The sequence below is a fragment of the Stomoxys calcitrans genome, chromosome 5, assembly GCF_963082655.1.
Source record: "Stomoxys calcitrans chromosome 5, idStoCalc2.1, whole genome shotgun sequence".
NCBI classification, from domain to species: Eukaryota; Metazoa; Arthropoda; class Insecta; order Diptera; family Muscidae; genus Stomoxys; species Stomoxys calcitrans.
In genome coordinates, this window is record NC_081556.1 from 23,274,550 (window position 1) to 23,295,969 (window position 21,420).

A 21,420-nucleotide genomic window follows, 5' to 3' on the forward strand; every position below is an offset into this window, starting at 1 on the left:
GGTCACAAAGTGCTGGTTGGGAATAGTCCAGAATTAAGTATCAACATTTACACTTGAAGAGGTCTACCGCTTTGCAATCGCTGTCTAGAACAGAGAACTCATCCAATGTTGTATGGTTTCACAATAGATCAAAGGTCAGTCTGATTCAGATTGCCAAGGAAACCAAACTTAACCTAAGGAAATTTATCTTTAAACCGCTTATTAAGAAAATATCCTTAGCGTTGCGTATTATTAAGGAGAAAAAGCTTAATCGATCCAAGTCAGTAAATCGGTGTAGCGATATATGACAGCTTTGCCCAAATATTGATGTATATGGCAGGTACAGTCAAAACCGCATAACTGTAATACGCTTTAGTGAAAAATTCCGCTTAAGTGAAACCTGATATAAAGAACCATTACTTTTGGTGTTATTTAATGCAATTTAAACTGGTTAAGTGAAATGAAAATACCGCTAAACTGAAAAAGTTCTCACCTTCAAAATTCCGTTTCATATGAAACTTAAATCCCATAAATGAAAAAGTTGTTTCTATGGGAATGTGCCAAGACTTGGAAAAACTAGCGTCATCAATTACATCGCAGACACATATTTTGATATATCACTTACTAGCTGGACAGGTCCTGTTTGGGGGTGCTGGTACGGCCTTTCAGATATTTCGCGCTAATGTAGATATTGTATTGGTGCTCTTCTCCCAAATACCTTTCATTGGAGCCGTATATTGCTATGGTCGGTAAATATGTCCTGTATGTCGGTAAATATGTCCATATATCAGATTCGTGCTCTGGTCTCAAATACCTTTCGTTTGAGTCCCATATTGTCATTACTGGTTTATATTCCATTTGGCTGGTGGCTGTGGAGGTGGCGCGGCCACCTAGATATCCCATCCATCTCAGAGATCAGGCATTTTTGGAAAAAGGGTAAGGGTAGGGTCCACCCATTAAAGATTTGATGTTAGATCTACTTCATTTTCTTGGATTTAGCGGTGGATTGGAGTAGCCAATCCACTTTGCCCCAAAAGTGGATATCAGATTCATACTCCACCCCGAAAATAACATTGAAGCTACATATTGCTATAGTTGGTATATATGTGTGGTTTAGGGTGAGTTTATGACGTGAGGCGTCCCTGAAGCACTTGGCCATGAAACAGATACAGATTAGAGCCCCTTTTTGTCATAATCCATAAATATGTCCAGTTTGAGGGGTATGCAGGGTGGGGCGGCCACCCACGTACTTACAAACAAACAACAAAAGTTGTAAGCTCAATGATAAGGGGCCTCCATTTATAGCCGAGTCCGAACGGCATGGCATCTTAAAGATCCTTAGGTCCTTCTGTGTCCATCCCAATTTTAGGGTAAAAAGTGTACTCTACTACCAAAGACCTTTTATTTCTGTCCTATTCTATCCTGATCGGACTTCATATACTATTTCATATTATTCAGATATTATTCTTAATTCCTCTTTTTTTGGGTAGAATAGGGGGAGGGGGAATGCCCTCTGACACGGCCTTTCATTGAGTGCAATATATTCTCGGTCATACTACATGACAGTTTGGCGTTGCATTTATTGGGAGGTGAAGGTTGGCCCCCCCGACGCTAAGAACCAAACGACAATTTATTTGAGTCTTTTATTGTCGCGGAATGGTAGGACGCGACCCAGATACTTAAGTCCTTATACCAACATTAGATTCGAAATATACTGTCATAGACCTTTCTTTTTATTGACATATAATCCTGATCGAACTACACGTCCTATTGAGGGGTATTTAGTGGGTGGGCCGGTCCCAGACTCTGTCCTAATTGTGCATGCCAGATTCGTAGTCCGAAGAAGTCCCAAAGACCTTTCATTCGATACCCATTTTATGATGTTGGACATTTATGCCCGTTTTGGGGGTTTTTGGATTGGGAAGGCCCTCTAGACACCTTGGACCAAATTCATATAACAGATGTGTACTTAGCTTCCAAATATCTTGCGTTTTATGCCCATATTGTCACATTAGGTAAACATGTCCTGCTGAGGGGTTTTTGGGGGTGGGGAGGCGCTTCAGACACCAAGGAATACATTTTTATATCACTATTGGACTCTACCTTTAAATAGCTTTCATTTGATAGACATATTTTCCAAATCGGTAAGTTTGTCCTGCTTGGGGGTTTTGGTGGTGGGGAGGGCCCTTAGACACCAAACAATTACTTTTTGTCTCAGATTTGTATTCTACTTTGAAATACCTTTTATTTGATTACCATATTACTCACAGCGTTTAAAGTTTCCTGTTGGGTGGTGTTTTTGGGGCTGGGGGGAGGGGGGCCGACACTTAGGGTAACATTTTAATGCCAAGTTCGTACTCTACTCTTAAATACCTTTCATTGGATACCCATATTGTCCCAATTAGTGCACATGTCTGTTCGGATGGATTTTGGGATGGGGCGTCCCCCAGGATTGTTTGACTCCAATTTTTTTTTTATCAATTTCGTGTTTTTGAGGTACCATTAGGTGGCATACAAAATTTCGCTTAAATCGATGCACGCATCTCCGAGATCTAGCGTTTTTGAAAATCGGGGTAGGGGGGAGGGTCCGTCCCCCCTTCGGATATCAAAAAATCTAGTACCCTATTTTCACCGGGGGCCCAAACTCTGCCATCATACATAGTTAGCACGTTGACGTGAAAATTCTAAGCACATATTCTAATATCGCTTAACTGAAAATTTGTATCACTTATCCGAACTATGTTTAGCTAAAAACTACGGATAAGTGAAACCAAATTGATGTTTTTTTAGCGATTCACTTGTGTGGTTTCGCCGTTATATCCAAATAATGACCAAACTGTTTGTCCATAATTCAACAAAAAATCAGGTTATAAATGAGCCTTCAGGGGCCTAAGTTTTTCATACTGCAGTTCGGTCTTTATAGGGGCTATGTAAATTTAATCCAATTTATGTAGTCTTCGAACTTAATCTGCTTGCAGCAAAAAAAATGTGTGCTCAAAGTTTAAGCTCAATATCTTAATTTGTACAGACTGTAGCATGATTTTAACAGACAGACGAACATGACTAAATCTACGATTATGTAACCCCTTTCAAATTTAACAACAAGCAATTTTGTCGAGCATCGCCATTTTTATAAAGTCACCCAGTACCCATCAAATGAATGTAGGGTATATTTCTCATGACAATGCTTTTTTTTAAACAACGAATATTGAAGCGAAAGTCTTGACATTAGCTGGCCAGAAGTCAAACAAGCAAGTCAACACCCTATTATGGCGCAAATTAAACCATTGCCAGAACAACTACAGAAAATTGCAATAGAGGAGTTAAAGGAGATTCCCTCACGACTGCCTGAAGATTTGCAGGCCCTCAGGACATGGATAGAACAGCAACCCCATTTGAAAGCACGCACCAATGATCAGTTCCTTATACAGTTTTTGAGAGGATGCAAATACAGTTTGGAAAGGGCCAAGGAAAAAATTGATTTGTATTTTACCCTCAAAACAAAATACCCCCAAATATTCGGTTTAAGTGACTTGAATGAAGAAAAATTTAAGCATTGCTTCAATTTGGGGTAAGATTTAGCAAAAACTGGTTCTAAAGATGAATATTTTTATTTATTTCTCTTTCACAGCTGCTTTACATTTCTCCCAAGACCCCTGCATGATAATGGTCCCCGAATAGTGATCATACAAATTAACTACAGCACCGCGGAAGCCAGCATAGAAGACATTTTCTATGTCACCTGTCCCATGTACGAGTTGGCTTTGCTCAATGATCCATATGCCGGCATACAAGGGCTAGTCTACGTTTTTGACATGGGCAAAATGAGTTTCGGCCACTTACTTCAGGCCTCTCCCAACTTTTTTAAGCAATCCGTTTTGTATATGGAAAAGTCCATGCCTCTCCGTATTCGAGGCATTTATTTTATAAATGCTCCAGTATTTGCACAACATTTTTTTAAACTGCTGCTACCTTTACTCTCGGAAAAACTGCGCAATAGGGTAAGGGTCATTAAGGTTAATATTTGATAGAAATTGTTAACACTAAAATATTGCATACCTAGGTTCATATTTTGGGTAGTGATATTACCGAATTGATAAAACATATACCACAAGTGTTCCTGCCTGAAGACATGGGTGGTCAAAATGGTCAATGTTCTGAATTAACAAGGAATCATTACAAAATGCTTCAATCGTATAGGGATTATTTCAAAGAAAATTCCCAATATGGTACGGATGAAAGTTTACGTCCTGATAAACCCCTCAGTTTGGATGATCATTTTGGAGTAGGTGGTTCATTTACAATATTAGCAGTAGATTAAAATAAGGATTCAAGAAATGCATAACTTAAGTAAGGGTAAAAAGAGAAACCATGAAAAACATAATAAATAGTTTTAAGCCCCCATCTCAAGAATGAGAGGTATATTCGATTTGCTTGCAACGCCTCGCTATGTATTGGGTTGACCAAAAAGTAATTTCGGATTTTTTAAAAGAAGTAAATGCATTTTTAATAAAACTTAGACTGAACTTTAATCAAATATACTTTTTTTCTAAAGCAAGCTAAAAGTAACAGCTGACAGAAGAAAAAATGCAATTACAGAGTCACAAGTTGTGAAAAAATTTTTCAACGCCGACTATATGAAAAATCCGCAATTACTTTTTGGGCAACCCAATATATTATATACAAAAGCGCTTATCAAAATCGTCACGTACAACAAAATTCTTAGATCCTTTGCCCAAGTTGCCGTGAGTCTAAAATCAAAATCCGGATTTCGGGTTTTAATTAAAATTTTTTAAGGTTTTGATTTTAGGACCACGTTTTCTTGAAAAGAACTTTGGATTTCATTTCACTTGTATTTGGACGTCTAATTAAATACAAAGGGTGATTTTGAAGCTATTATCTTTTTGGCAACACTGGTTTAAACAGCTCACGCACGTTTCGTGTTTTGATTCACTGTTAAACATCTTCAGTTTGGTCTATAATGTAACCATTATCAAAATGCGAACTCTGTTATGAAAGTTCATCAAGAAGTTCTCAATAGCTCCCAATGCATCCGGAACAAGTCACAGTTTGGTAGGGTTTAAGGGCTAGTGGCATCATTAGACCGTACTTCTCCATTATTGGGTCAATGGGTATGTAAATAAGCGGGCTTATCGATTTTGAAGTGAAGATCAGCCAGAAGCATTGCAAGAGCTGCCAATGCATCCAAAGAAAGTCACAGTTTGGTGCGGTTTATGGTCTGGTGTCATCATTGAACCATACTTCTTCAAAGATGATGCGAATAGTAACGTAACTGTGAATGGTGAGCGCTACCGTCAAATGATATCCAATTTTTTTTTGCCAAAGTGCAAGAGCTTGACTTGCCTGACATGTGGTTTCAACAAGACGGTGCCACATGCCACACAGCACGCGTAACATTGGACTTATTGAGAGGCGAATTCGTTGAACATTTTATTTCATGTTCGGGACCGGCCTATAGGCCGCCTAGATCGTGGACTTTTTGGTATCCTAGTACGGTTGTTGCGACTCTTTCCATGGAGTGGGCAATGGTTTTCATTTGCGCTGCTATGATATCGGAAAAGGGAGTGCCTCTTCAAGCAATTGGGGCAGCAGAGTCTGATGTTCATTTTCCGTGCAGTGTCGCACTTTTCACGCCACGCTAAGACGTTTGCGAACCTTTCTGCGACAAGGCAATGATCCGAATCGAAATTCGCCCCTCGGATCAATCGTACATCTAACACGCTGGTTGCATCACTTCCATCTATCACAACATGATCTATTTGGTTGCTTGCGTTTTGATCGGGTAACAGCCATGTGGCCGCTTGAATCATTCGATGTTGAAATTTGGTGCTGCTAACCACCATATTCTTTGCCGCGGAGAAGTCTATTAGCTTCAACTCGTTATCGGAAGTTTTTGTGTGGACTGTTGGGTGCAAATTATTTTCGTTCTCTATTTCGCATTAAAATCTCCCAGAACGATTTCAATGCCATTATCGGGACAGCGATCATATTCTATTTCTAGGCGGGGTATGGACGCAAATAAGGCTGATGTTGAAAAATTTTGCGTTTATGCGAATTGTGGTTAGCCTCTAATCCACTGCACTAAACTTGAAGACATGGTGTTTTAATCTCCGGCTAACAATAAATCTACAGTTCATGGCAGCTTTTATATAGGGCGTCACCTTTCGAAGTTGTTGTGTGGCCCTTCCCGAGCCATCACACTTCCTGTATGGCGTTAATGTCTGCCCTGTACTTTTCAATACATCCGCCAGTCCATATACCACACCCTTTCTCTCCAAATGCAGATACACAAATCATGGTCCTTAAAACCTTTACGGGGGTCCGTCAACATAGAGGGGGTCCGTAGTTAGTTCCAAATTTTCCGGGTTATTCTAATAAATCTCCATCAGTGAGTACCAGCGTTTAACAACACTATTCTTCTTTTAAATAAGAACAATACAGACATGATATTGATTCAGGAACCATGGTTCAATGGTGTCAAAATAATGGGGCTAGATGATATTTGATTCTTAAACAAGTAAAAGCGTGCTGCTTTGGCCGGGCCGAATCTTGGGAACCCATCACAAATTTTATTAAAAGGGCTTACTTTTATTCTACATACCAAACCTCTGTCAAACCAGCAACAATTAAACCTTCTAGGAACCGAAGAAGGATGACCGAGAGACCGGTTTACATGGGAGCTTTATCGGGTTATGGACTGATTTGGACCGTATTTGGCACAGTCGTTGGAAGTCATAGCAGGTTAATATTTACATATAAAATGTCAGCCAAACGGGCAAAAATTGCGGCTTGTAAGGGCTCAAGAAGTCAAATCGGGAGATCGGTTTGTGTTGGAGCAATATCAGGTTATAAACGGATTCGGACCGTACTTAATACAGTCATTGAAAGTCATAACGGAACACTACACGCAAAATTTCAGCCAAATCGGACAAAAGTTGCGACTTCCAGGGGCTTAAGAAGTCAAATCGGGAGATCAGTTTAAAACTGAACCGATATGGCCCATTTGCAAACTCCAACGACCTACATCAATAGTCAGTACCTCAGCAAAATTTCAATCAGCTAACTTTACAAGTTCGACCGCTATTGTGATTTCGACAGACGCAAGGACGGACGGAATGATGTGGCTAGATCTGCTTAGAACGTCGAGACGTTCAATAATATATAGACGAATATTTCGAGGTATTACAGACGGAATGACTATATTAGTATACCCCCATCCTTCACTCATAGAACAAAGTTGGCTGAAAATAGCAAACACTGTCTGCTAAAAAAAAAAAACGCAAAAATGTTTGCTAAAACAGCAGTTTCGGTCTGCTTGCTGTTTCAGCAAACATAGGGGTGCTGTATTAGCAAACATTTCTTACTGCTATATCAAGTTTTGAGATTTGAGTCTGCTGAAACAAATTTGAAACAAACAAGTCTGCTGAAACAAATTTTGTATGCTATTTTTATGGTTGCCTGTTACTTGTTTTGATTACTTTAATCATTTTTTTTAGAGTTTTTTTTAGTCAGCAAACAACCGAATTTTTAGCAGTAAGCCTGCTACTCTGAAATTGTTGTACTACTGCTGTTACAGTTAAGCAGAATTACTGCTAGCAGCAAAATTAACTACTAATATTCAGCAGACTGTGTTTGCTATTTTCAGCAAATTTTTTTTTTATGATTGTTGGTTCTCGGATCATATATATAATTTATTTAATATAGCAGAGTTAGGGATCTAGTAAATTTTCGGAACCCTAGGAGCGCTAGATAGGGAGATTTTAGCTTGATGGTCGCCAGCCAGTTATCTTAGAGAGCTATTGAGTAAGGATTATATTGATAAACTAGTTCGTATTCTGGAAGGTAATGTAACATCTGCATACAAATCTGCTGTTCGATATCCCTATTTAAGATCTTGGGCCCATAAAAGATGTTTTATTATCTGATATTGAAGAAATTGTAAATAGTGAGTAGTTGCGAATCCCATCGACATATTTTTCCGATTTGGTTTAGATCGGACTATATTTACATGTAGCTGTGTATACTTCGATAAGTCGAATAAACTTTCTGTGTTTTCAAATCTAGACGCAATTTGGAAAAAATCGGTATGTCCAAAGTTTGATGGATATCCAAAGTTTGTCATGGCCGAATTTAATGTATTGCTACGTTTTGACGGAGTAGCGCTTTGCCTACGGCTGATGGTATCTTTGCTTATTTATTCATAAGACTCCATCATAGGTTTATGCCTGCTATGAGTTCTTAAAAATTGGCTGAATGATGTGGCATGCGATACTTTTGATCCACTTAAATTAATATAAAGCATAAAATCAAACAAAGTTTTATTTCATAATTTTTCGAAATGAATAAATAACTTTTATATTCTGAATTTCACAGATATTCAGTAAACGCAAATAACATATCTTGTGCCATGAAGCATATTTTAAACACCTGAATACACATAAATAATATTTAAAATTTTAACCCAATATAAACGTCACAAACAGCAAAGTAAATAAGTGAGAAAAGCGGTACACCAGAATTTAAATCCCCTTCAACATGGTTTTTTATACAGCGAAAAAAAATTTATATCGTATGGTATATTAAAGCAATACCGTGAATTAATACCAAAACAATTCCGTCAGGTATTTGTAATGTTTTTCATCATCCATGTTATACGGTATTGTTTTGGTATTAATTTACCATCGATTCCGTTGGTATCAATTTTTCGTTCGGTGTAGAAAGAAATTCAATAAACAATAAGTAAAAAGGAATTAAGTTCGGCCAGGCCGAACTTTGGATGCCCACCACCTCGAATTTTTATATAAACAACATTTCATCAAAATCCGATATGTCATCAGATTTTTACGATGGGTTCATGGGTTCATTTTTTAACCGGTATACTAGAATTTGTTTTTCCCTTCAACATGGTGTCTTATACACCGAAAAAATGTATACCGTATGGCATCAATGGTATGGATATTGAATCAATACTGTGAATTAATACCAAAACAATTCCGTATGATGCTTTTCATTTCAGTACCATACGGTATTGATGATAACGCAACACCGTAAAGCAAACAATACCGGATAGTAAGGATGAAACATAAAATTATTAGAACCGTTTTTTACTAGCCTTATTACCGAACTGGTATTGATTTTAACACCACTCTGTTATTTGTGTTAGTACCATACCGTTATTGATTATTCCACTCCCTAATTAACCACACAAAAAAAAAACCATGGAAATAATTTTAATCTAATTTTATTTATATTATTTGTGTTAATAATTACAATTATTTTATTGCAATTTAGCAATTGATTCCATATCTATTGATTCCCAGAAGTGGTTTTCATGTGAATACACCAATACAGCATGGTTTTCCACACAAGAGACTATCATGTTATTGATGTAAAATGCCCTTAGAATTTGTACTATTTCCATTTTCACCGCCTTCGAGCAGGGTTTTACACACTCAAATTGTATTAAAACATTTAATCTATTTTTTAAGCAAATATTTTATAATGGGGTCAATATTTTAAGTACAAAACCCAACAACACTTCTGGCGCGATGACAAGAATACCAATGTGACTCCGTCAGTTTTTAATAGCCTCCTTTGTCTGGTATTGAATTAATACCAAATGGTATTAAAAATCTTTGCCAATGATGCGAAAAAAATAATACCAGGCGGTATTGGCAAAGTACGGTAATTTTTCTATCAGTATAGGTCTTCCGTCATTTGAACTGCAAATGGTCCATACCGGACCATGTTTGGATAAAGCTGACATATTGGCCAATCTGCCGATTTAAGTTCTTGAACCTATAATAAGCCGCACATATGATCCCATTTCGCTGAAATTTGAAACAGTAAATTGCTTCAAACTCTCCATCATCCGACTTGAATATAGTCCAGATCGGACCATGTATAGATATAGCTGTTATATAGACCGTTCTGCCGTCATAGGGTCTTAAACCCATAAATGCTGCATCTATTTACCAAACATTGAAACAGTGAGTTATTGTAAGACTCCTGTTATTTGATCAGAATATGGTCCAGATTGGACCCTATTTTGATGTATCCGCTATGTACACCGATCTTCCAATTTAGGGTCTTAATGCAATACATCTGAAAGTGTGATTTGTATAATAGTTCTCGGCACCTGCATCAAATAAGATCCAGACCAGTCCCTGTTTGGAAATAGCTATGGATATGGGTGCGGAGTTATGACAAACCAGTTAGGAAACGCAAAAGTTGGACGGTGCCGACAGTATAATACCCTACACCCACGCTATAAGTACAATGGGGGAGCTATATCCAATTCTGAACCAATTTTGATGGACCTCGGTGAATTTTTTTGCATTTGTGTTATTAAAGAACACGTATCAAATTTCGAGCAAAGCAAATAACCAAACAAAATATGGTCAAATTATAATAATTACTTTTGACAAATAACAACGTTATTGCAATTAACACAAAATCTGACGAACATGAATATGTAAGTTCGGAGATACATTTTAATCTGAACCGATTTCGAGCAAACTTCTTCGATATTGTGGAAGTCGCCGAGGAAAGTGTTGTGCAAAATTTTGGCAAGATTGGTCAATAAATGCGCTTACAGTGGCTCTTGTAGTGTAAGTCGGGCGATGTGCATATATGGTAGCTATATATAAATCTGAACCGATTTCGAGCAAACTTCTCAGATATTCTGGTAGTCGTCGAGGAAAGCGTTATGCAAAATTTTGGCAAGATTGGTCAATAAATGCGCTTGCGCCCGATTTCACTCTTAGAGTGAAATCGGGCGATTTATATACATGGCAGCTATATCTAAATTTGAACCGATTTCTATAAAATTCACCCCAATTATTTATAGTCATAAGAAAATGCTTCCTACCAAATTTCAAGAGAATCGGTTAAAAAACGAGCACTTTATTGCAATATTTCTCAAAATCGGACGAACATATATATAAGAGCTATATCTAAATTTGAACCGATTTCGACCAAACTTCTCAGATATTGTTTTAGTTGTCAAGGAAATCATTGTGCAAAAATTGTGCAAAAATTTGGCAAGATTTGTCAATAAATGCACTTGGTGTGACTCTAGAAGATAAAATCGGCCGATATATATACGAGAGCTATATCTAAATCTGAACCAATATCCATGAAAATCACTAGTAATGTCGAAAGTCAAGAAAAAATCCTTACTGCCAAATTTCGAGAGAATCGGTTAACAAATGACCATTTTATTGCATTATTACTGCAAATCGGACGAACATGTATATGGGAGCTATATTCAAATCTGAACCGTTTTTTTCTAATTTCCATTGGCTTTGTCTCTAGGCCGAAAAACATGCCTGAAGACGATCGGACGAAATGTGTGACCTCTATTTTGTATACAAATTAACATGGACAGACGGACAGACAGACCGACGGACAGGCAGATAGACGGGTAAACTAAATCGAATCAGAAAGTGATTCTGAGTCTATCGGTATACTTACCAATGGGTCCATCTCTCTTCCTTCTGGATGTTACAAACAAACGCACTAAGTTATAATACCCTATACCTCTGCACGACCGAACTTAACACATTTTTACTTGTTTATGATAGGCAAGTTATGGACCATAATTGGATATGACTGCCATTTACACATATCTCCTGAATCGAAATTTTAACCCCATATGTCAGTTTTCAGCGATTTTCGGTCTTACCAAACTTAACACATTTTTACTTGGCAATGAAGGGCAGAGAACTGCCGTCAATAAACTGGGTTAACCCAAAGCCTGTCGGTTCGACGCAGTCCGCAGAGATAAAAACAATTTTGAAAAGCAACAACTTTTATTGTCCACTACAAAATTTGTTAATTTTCCTGCAACAAATCAATCCAAAGTACAAATAAGGTGTTAGCAATCATTCGCTTAGGAAGTCAAAAATTAATTGAATTCTCAACATCAAAGTTTCAAACTTTGTTTGTAACATAGTTTGTTGAGCTTCAAATATTACAAAATATTTGTTGGTGGGTCGTAGATATGCCTTTTAACACATTTGTTTTTAACACAAAATTGGTATGTTCTTGTTGAACAAATCTTCCTTGACTACCGAAAACTACAATATTTCAAAAAACTAATTTGTTGAAAATCCTTCAATTTTCAATGATTTTCTCTGTCAAGTATCAATAGACGCATTTCAACAAATGAAATCATCAATTCAATTACCAAAATTGTTGATCATCAACTCTTTTCACATACAAATAAAGTTGTTGGATTTTTCTTGCAGTGATTTTTTTCTGTGCGAGTTAAGGGCGTGGGCAACGAATGCGCATGCAACATTGTGGAACAGCGAAAATCCTATTGAGAGATCCAGATCGTGAGAAGACGAAGCTAACACTAAAAGGAAGTAAGAAGGAGACCAGTATAGCTCTCGGTATCATTACGGGACACATAGAACTACGAGCTCACTTATGTAAAATCGGTGCGGCAAGTGATAGCATGTGTAAGGCATGCTGGGAAGATGATGATACGTTGGAGCATTTCCTTTGTCATTGCCCGACTTTCGCGTCTAGGAGATAACTGCACTTAGGTGGGGACACAATATGAGACATACAGGGTGGCTGATGAAAGCCGCTACCAAAAAAAAATGTAATAACTTTTTTTCTATTTAATAATAATAATTTAATAATTAATTTAATTAATTAATTAATTAATTTAATTAATAATAATTTAATAATTAATTTAATAATTTAATTTAACATGAATAAAAGAAAAATGTATTCCATACACCGAAAAAAAAATGTAGCAATATTCATCATTGTAGCAATATTCATCAGCCACCCTGTAAACGAACTTGGGGAAAGCAAGTGAGGATTTTGTAAATATCACGGAATTCCAAACATAGATTTCCTTTTTCAAGGTTACTTTTTTAGTACAATATTTAGAACGCACAACAAGCCTATTACTGGCTTAGGTGTATGTCCATAGTGGCGTTTGGCCATTCACAGTTAATTTACGATTCGCATTATCTTTGAAGAAGTACGGCCCAATGATGCCACCAGCCCATAAACCGCACCAAATTGTGACTTTTTCTCAATGCATTGGTAGATCTTGCAATGCTTCTGGCTGATCTTTACTCCAAAATCGACAATTCTGCTTAATTACGTGCCTCGTCCTTAAAATGGAAGAAGGGCACGATAAACTGTCTTAACAGGGCACATATTTTGATAATGAAATTCAATAAATTGCAAGTGTTATTCGTTTGTGCGACTATTTATGGTTAAATTATAGACCAAACTGAAGTTGTTTGCCATAAGATAATAACTCAAAAGCCGCCCCCTAGTCCACATTAATCTTTCATTCGATTTGAACTTGAGTAACAGAGGCTTAATCCGTTTTGTTTTTTCAAGAAATTGTATGAAAAATCCGTCTACTATTCAATGAGTAAACGTTTCCAAATGGATACGACATTACATAGAAGGCTTCGTGCGACTTTATTCGGTACCTTACCATGTCTTCAAAACTGCTTCGATATCGCTTCAAATGTAGGTATAGTTCCCATATTAATCTTCAATCCGATATGAGTTTCTAGAGCTAAATCAACTGAAGTTTAATGCGGGTGTTTACAAAAAGTTTAAAGAAATATCCACTGTGTCTATTTTTCATCTGGCGTGCACAATTTTTTGTTTTATGAATTATTCGATTCATTGAATGGTATAGGGTATTGCATAGTTGAATCCACTCGACTTTTGGCTTTTTAACTTGTTTCTCTTTAATTATATACACAAAAGTTTTGGAACCATTTCATTAGGCATAGCATTCACATTGTGATCATGCCAATAATTTAAATAATTTTAGCATTTATGATGTATATTGAACAGCAAATAACATTTATCGACATTGTTATAGCTATGAATACACATTTAGTCGCTTTGGAGCAAGCGTAGAGAGCAACAGGCCGCATGATGGCAAATATCAAATCACTACCCGCAGAGTTGCAGAAAATTGCTATAGAAGAACTGAATGAGGTTCCCTCTAGAATACCTCAAGATTTGGAGACGCTTAGGACATGGATAAAACAACAACCACATCTTAGAGCACGTACAGATGATCAATTTCTGATACAATTTTTGAGAGGATGTAAATACAGTTTGGAAAAAGCCAAGGAGAAAATTGATTTATTTTTTACCCTACGAACCAAGTACCCTGACATGTTTGGTTTCACTGATGTAGACGATCCAAAATTTAAGCAATATTTTAATCTGGGGTAAGTCTTCAAAGTCTGCACGATATATAAACTCATCTAATATACAGAATTTTTCTTGTTTACCAATTGCAGGTGCTACACATTCCTACCGAAACCTTTAAATGGCTGTCGAATTGTATTAGTACAGTTTAACTACTCCAGTGAAAAGCACAGTTTAGAGGACATTTTTTATGCCGGTGCTCCCCTCTTCGAACTGGCCATGCTACATGATCCTTATACCACGGTGCGAGGACTTCATTTCATGTTCGATATGGGCAAATCAAATCTGAAACATTTTCTTCAAATAACGCCAATGTTTTGTAAAAAACTTGTTCTATTTCTGGAAAAGTCAATGCCATTTCGCATTCAAAGCGTGTTCTTTATAAATGCTCCATCATTTGCCCAGCAATTTTTTAAGATTGTAATACCCTTGTATTCAGCGAAATTACAGAAGCGGGTAAGAAACAGACATATCTAGAGATGAGTGTATATATTAAAAGTAGTTTTTAAGACTCAAATTATAGGCAACGACATCAACGAGCTAACCAAACATATACCACTGGAGTTTCTTCCTCGGCATTTAGGCGGCGACAATGGAGATTACAGCGAAATAACTGAGCAGCAATTCAACAAGTTTCAATTACATCGTGAGTATTTCAAAGAGAATGCCCAATATGGCACTGATGAAAGTTTACGTCCCGGCAAAACAATGGACTTGGAGGGATTGTTTGGTGTGGGTGGATCTTTTAGAAAATTGTCTGTTGATTAAATGGAAAATTTTTTAATTAAAAAATATAAGAATGCGAAACAATAAAGCCAAAAACTCAGTTATATAAAGAAAGTCATCAGAATGCGTTTCATTTAACTGAATGACCAAAGTTGTAAATCTTTATAAAAGAGATTTGAACCAACATTTCAAACAAATTGGATTAGAATTAAGCTCTTCTAATGTTAAGTAGTACAATTGGGCAATCCCTGCTATATCAGATATTGGATGATTCGGGACATACTTGTAATGGATATTGGAAGGCATAACAGAAATCAACATCATCAGATGAAAATTGGGCCTTCTAGAGATCCAACACAAGATAGGTTGACTTGATGATCAGTCTATACGAAAGCAACATCGATATAAGATACATTTAAGACCATTTCACTATTTTTAAAATTTGGGTGCAATCGAATGGAGTAAGAGTATTTTTTATCGGCTCAAGACCCTATATCGAGGGGCTGAAACAAAAAGGCAGCCATATAAAACTATAGTCCGATCTAGACAAGGCAGCAGAAGCAAATTATTGCAGACTCAATACTATTATATTCACAATATCATATACAACATCATGCAAGAGTAAGTTCCTGTTCTTAAAATATACAACTGTCATAAAATATGTGAGAATTACAACATGCATTGGGTTTATTGGATGTATAAATGTTTGTTTAGGCCTTCCATACGCGAATGGATCAAATATAATATTAATTTATTCCACAATCTGATGCACAAGAATAGCAAAAAGATTCAGTTTTTAAAATATACAAATAATAAAAAAAATGAATGCACCTATGTCTTTTCTTCGAAAAACAAGCTCAAAATCGCATAACTAATATCCGAAAAATGCTTAAAAAAATCAAGGAGAGTTTGGAATTGCTGGAAAATTTTAAATTTTTGACGCGAAAAAATTTTCGAGTTGAGTATACAGTACTGAAGATTATGGCAAAAAATTCGGTTAAGTGCAACTCCTACGTTTTTGCTTCGAAAAACAAGCTCAAAATCGCATAACTAATATCCGTAAAAAACCTTAAAAAAGTCAAGGAGAGTTTGGAATTGGTGTAACATCTTTAGTTTTGCGAATTTCAAAATTCTGAGAACACCGTTGGATTCGTGAGGAAAATCTCTTTCCGTAGTGGTGCTACATGAAGCAATTCTGTAAAGCTTTTTGGGAAAAACATCGCAAAAACCAATATTTTTAGGGCGTAAAAATTCAAGGTCGTTTTCAAGCCCAAAAACGCTGGAACTCCTTCATTTTTTCGAATTTCGATAATTTTCTAGCATTCCTCAGTTCAAAATTCTACGACGATTCGTACTATAAACACAATTACTTGAAATTTCACATTTTATTTTTTTGCATTTTTTTAGCAAAGGCTAACAACCCCTTAGGAAAATTTTAAATTTTTGACGCGAAAAATTTTTTCGAGTTGAGTATACAGTACTGAAGATTATGGCAAAAAATTCGGTTAAGTGCAACTCCTATGTTTTTTCTTCGAAAAACAAGCTCAAAATCGCATAACTAATATCCGAAAAATGCTTAAAAAAATCAAGGAGAGTTTGGAAATGCTGTAACATCTTTAGTTTTGCGAATTTCGGAATTCTGAGGACACCGTTGGATTCGTGAGGAAAATCTCTCGCCGTAGTGGTGCTACATGAAGCAATTCTGTAAAGCTTTTTGGGAAAAACATCGCAAAAACCAATATTTTTAGGGCGTAAAAATTCAAGGTCGTTTTCAAGCCCAAAAACGCTGTAACTCCTTCATTTTTTCGAATTTCGATAATTTTCCAGCATTCCGCAATTCGAAATTCTTCGACGATTCGTACTGTAAACACAATTACTTGAAATTTCACATTTTATTTTTTTTTTTAATTTTTTAGCAAAGGCCCTTACGAAAATTTTAAATTTTTGACGCGAAAAAATTTTTCGAGTTGAGTATACAGTACTGAAGATTATGGCAAAAAATTCGGTTAAGTGCAACTCCTATGTTTTTTCTTCGAAAAACAAGCTCAAAATCGCATAACTAATATCGAAAAATGCTTAAAAAATCAAGGAGAGTTTGGAATTGCTGTAACATCTTTAGTTTTGCGAATTTCGAAATTCTGAGGACACCGTTGGATTCGTGAGGAAAATCTCTTTCCGTAGTGGTGCTACATGAAGCAATTCTGTAAAGCTTTTTGGGAAAAACATCGCAAAAACCAATATTTTTAGGGCGTACAAATTCAAGGTCGTTTTCAAGCCCAAAAACGCTGTAACTCCTTCATTTTTTCGAATTTCGATAATTTTCTAGCATTCCGCAATTCGAAATTCTACGACGATTCGTACTGTAAACACAATTACTTGAAATTTCACATTTTATTTTTTTTGCATTTTTTTAGCAAAGGCTAACCCCATATGAAAATTTTCAATTTTTGATGCGAAAAAAATTTTCGAGTTGGGTATACAGTATTGAAGATTACGGCAAAAAATTCGGTTTAGTGCAACTTCCATGTTTTTCCTTCAAAAAACAAGCTCAAAATCGCATAATTAATATCCGAAAAATGGTTAAAAAAATTAAGGTGAGTTTGAAATTGCTGTAACATCTTTAGTTTTGCGAATTTCAAAATTCTGAAGACACCGTTGGATTCGTGAAGAAAATCTCTTTCCGTAATGGTGCTGGACGAGGCAATAATCTTTCCTATTTCCTTGAAAACTTTAGAGTATTGCTTCAAAATTGCATAATTCATATCCAAAAAATGCAAAAAAACCAATTTGAGTTTGCGATAGCTGTAACTTCCTTAGTTTTGCTATCATCATCGCACAAACTAATATTTTTTGGGCGTAAAAATTCAAGGTCGTTTTCAAGCTCAAAAACGCTGTAACTCCTTCATTTTTTCGAATTTCGATAATTTTCTAGCATTCCGCAGTTCGAAATTCGAAGACGATTCGTACTATAAACACAATAACTTGAAATTTCACATTTTATTTTTTTTTGAATTTTTTAGCAAAGGCTAACCCCTTAGGAAAATTTTAAATTTTTGACGCGAAAAAATTTTTCGAGTTGAGTATACAGTACTGAAGATTATGGCAAAAAATTCGGTTAAGTGCAACTCCTATGTTTTTTCTTCGAAAAACAAGCTCAAAATCGCATAACTAATATCCGAAAAATGCTTAAAAAAATCAAGGAGAGTTTGGAATTGCTGTAACATCTTTAGTTTTGCGAATTTCGAAATTCTGAGGACACCATTGGATTCGTGAGGAAAATCTCTTTCCGTAGTGGCGCTGAAGCAATTCTGTAAAGCTTTTTGGGAAAAACATCGCAAAAACCAATATTTTTAGGGCGTAAAAATTCAAGGTCGTTTTCAAGCCCAAAAACGCTGTAACTCCTTCATTTTTTCGAATTTCGATAATTTTCTAGCATTCCGCAATTCGAAATTCTACGACGATTCGTACTATAAACACAATTACTTGAAATTTCACATTTTATTTTTTTTGCATTTTTTTAGCAAAGGCTAACCCCTTAGGAAAATTTTAAATTTTTGACGCGAAAAAATTTTTCGAGTTGAGTATACAGTACTGAAGATTATGGCAAAAAATTCGGTTAAGTGCAACTCCTATGTTTTTTCTTCGAAAAACAAGCTCAAAATCGCATAACTAATATCCGAAAAATGCTTAAAAAAATCAAGGAGAGTTTGGAATTGCTGTAACATCTTTAGTTTTGCGACTTTCGAAATTCTGAGGACACCGTTGGATTCGTGAGGAAAATCTCTTTCAAGCAATTCTGTTAAGCTTTTTGGGAAAAACGTCGCAAAAACCAATATTTTTAGGGCGTAAAAATTCAAGGTCGTTTTCAAGCCCAAAAACGCTGTAACTCCTTCATTTTTTCGAATTTCGATAATTTTCTAGCATTCCGCAATTCGAAATTCTACGACGATTCGTACTGTAAACACAATTACTTGGATTCGTGAGGAAAATCTCTTTCCGTAGTGGTGCCTTATGAAGCAATTCTGTAAAGCTTTTTGGGAAAAACATCGCAAAAACCAATATTTTTAGGGCGTAAATTTTCAAGGTCGTTTTCAAGCCCAAAAACGCTGTAACTCCTTCATTTTTTCGAATTTCGATAATTTTCTAGCATTCCGCAGTTCGAAATTCTACGACGATTCGTACTATAAACACAATTACTTGAAATTTCACATTTTATTTTTTTTGCATTTTTTTAGCAAAGGCTAACCCCTTAGGAAAATTTTAAATTTTTGACGCGAAAAAATTTTTCGAGTTGAGTATACAGTACTGAAGATTATGGCAAAAAATTCGGTTAAGTGCAACTCCTATGTTTTTTCTTCGAAAAACAAGCTCAAAATCGCATAACTAATATCCGAAAAATGCTTAAAAAAATCAAGGAGAGTTTGGAATTGCTGTAACATCTTTAGTTTTGCGAATTTCGAAATTCTGAGGACACCGTTGGATTCGTGAGGAAAATCTCTTTCAAGCAATTCTGTAAAGCTTTTTGGGAAAAACATCGCAAAAACCAATATTTTTAGGGCGTAAAAATTCAAGGTCGTTTTCAAGCCCAAAAACGCTGTAACTCCTTCATTTTTTCGAATTTCGATAATTTTCTAGCATTCCGCAGTTCGAAATTCTACGACGATTCGTACTATAAACACAATTACTTGAAATTTCACATTTTATTTTTTTTGCATTTTTTTAGCAAAGGCTAACCCCTTAGGAAAATTTTAAATTTTTGACGCGAAAAAATTTTTCGAGTTGAGTATACAGTACTGAAGATTATGGCAAAAAATTCGGTTAAGTGCAACTCCTATGTTTTTTCTTCGAAAAACAAGCTCAAAATCGCATAACTAATATCCGAAAAATGCTTAAAAAAATCAAGGAGAGTTTGGAATTGCTGTAACATCTTTAGTTTTGCGAATTTCAATATTCTGAGGACACCGTTGGATTCGTGAGGAAAATCTCTTTCCGTAGTGGTGCTACATGAAGCAATTCTGTAAAGCTTTTTGGGAAAAACATCGCAAAAACCAATATTTTTAGGGCGTAAAAATTCAAGGTCGTTTTCAAGCCCAAAAACGCTGTAACTCCTTCATTTTTTCGAATTTCGATAATTTTCTAGCATTCCGCAATTCGAAATTCTACGACGATTCGTACTGTAAAGACAATTACTTGAAATTTCACATTTTATTTTTTTTTCATTTTTTTAGCAAAGGCTAACCCCTTAGGAAAATTTTAAATTTTTAACGCGAAAAAATTTTTCGAGTTGAGTATACAGTACTGAAGATTATGGCAAAAAATTCGGTTAAGTGCAACTCCTATGTTTTTTCTTCGAAAAACAAGCTCAAAATCGCATAACTAATATCCGAAAAATGCTTAAAAAATCAAGGAGAGTTTGGAATTGCTGTAACATCTTTAGTTTTGCGAATTTCAAAATTCTGAGGACACCGTTGGATTCGTGAGGAAAATCTCTTTCCGTAGTGGTGCTACATGAAGCAATTCTGTAAAGCTTTTTGAGAAAAACATCGCAAAAACCAATATTTTTAGGGCGTAAAAATTCAAGGTCGTTTTCAAGCCCAAAAACGCTGTAACTCCTTCATTTTTTCGAATTTCGATAATTTTCTAGCATTCCGCAATTCGAAATTCTACGACGATTCGTACTGTAAAGACAATTACTTGAAATTTCACATTTTATTTTTTTTTCATTTTTTTAGCAAAGGCTAACCCCTTAGGAAAATTTTAAATTTTTAACGCGAAAAAATTTTTCGAGTTGAGTATACAGTACTGAAGATTATGGCAAAAAATTCGGTTAAGTGCAACTCCTATGTTTTTTCTTCGAAAAACAAGCTCAAAATCGCATAACTAATATCCGAAAAATGCTTAAAAAAATCAAGGAGAGTTTGGAATTGCTGTAACATCTTTAGTTTTGCGAATTTCAATATTCTGAGGACACCGTTGGATTCGTGAGGAAAATCTCTTTCCGTAGTGGTGCTACATGAAGCAATTCTGTAAAGCTTTTTGGGAAAAACATCGCAAAAACCAATATTTTTAGGGCGTAAAAATTCAAGGTCGTTTTCAAGCTCAAAAACGCTGTAACTCCTTCATTTTTTCGAATTTCGATAATTTTCTAGCATTCCGCAGTTCGAAATTCGAAGACGATTCGTACTATAAACACAATAACTTGAAATTTCACATTTTATTTTTTTTTGAATTTTTTAGCAAAGGCTAACCCCTTAGGAAAATTTTAAATTTTTGACGCGAAAAAATTTTTCGAGTTGAGTATACAGTACTGAAGATTATGGCAAAAAATTCGGTTAAGTGCAACTCCTATGTTTTTTCTTCGAAAAACAAGCTCAAAATCGCATAACTAATATCCGAAAAATGCTTAAAAAAATCAAGGAGAGTTTGGAATTGCTGTAACATCTTTAGTTTTGCGAATTTCGAAATTCTGAGGACACCATTGGA

At 35.8% G+C, this 21,420-nt stretch overlaps 1 protein-coding gene across 3 annotated transcripts; it reads left to right on the plus strand.

The window, feature by feature from the left end:
* Positions 1–3,060: 3,060 nt before the first annotated feature.
* On the plus strand, positions 3,061–15,055 carry LOC106083151 (clavesin-2). Of its 3 annotated transcripts, XM_013246009.2 has the most exons (4): positions 3,895–3,980; positions 13,874–14,231; positions 14,304–14,667; positions 14,722–15,055. In XM_013246009.2, exons 2-4 carry the CDS (start codon positions 13,927–13,929, stop codon positions 14,977–14,979), a joined length of 927 nt encoding a protein of 308 aa, XP_013101463.2. In that variant the 5' UTR covers positions 3,895–3,980; positions 13,874–13,926; the 3' UTR covers positions 14,980–15,055. The 3 variants fall into 3 exon arrangements, with proteins under 3 accessions (XP_059225412.1, XP_059225411.1, XP_013101463.2); XM_059369429.1 differs by lacking the exons at positions 14,304–14,667; positions 14,722–15,055 and adding an exon at positions 3,061–3,550 and having other exon boundaries at positions 3,611–3,980; positions 13,874–13,963; XM_059369428.1 differs by lacking the exons at positions 13,874–14,231; positions 14,304–14,667; positions 14,722–15,055 and adding exons at positions 3,063–3,550; positions 4,043–4,392 and having other exon boundaries at positions 3,611–3,980.
* The last annotated feature ends 6,365 nt before the right edge of the window (positions 15,056–21,420 follow it).

Excerpts from the sequence above, each read along its gene's own strand:
- LOC106083151 (XM_059369428.1), top strand. The coding sequence starts at position 3,249 with ATGGCGCAAATTAAACCATTGCCAGAACAACTACAGAAAATTGCAATA. Across the intron at positions 3,551-3,610 it reads AAGCATTGCTTCAATTTGGG|CTGCTTTACATTTCTCCCAA; the intron begins GTAAGATTTAGC and ends TCTCTTTCACAG. Across the intron at positions 3,981-4,042 it reads CGGAAAAACTGCGCAATAGG|GTTCATATTTTGGGTAGTGA; the intron begins GTAAGGGTCATT and ends TTGCATACCTAG.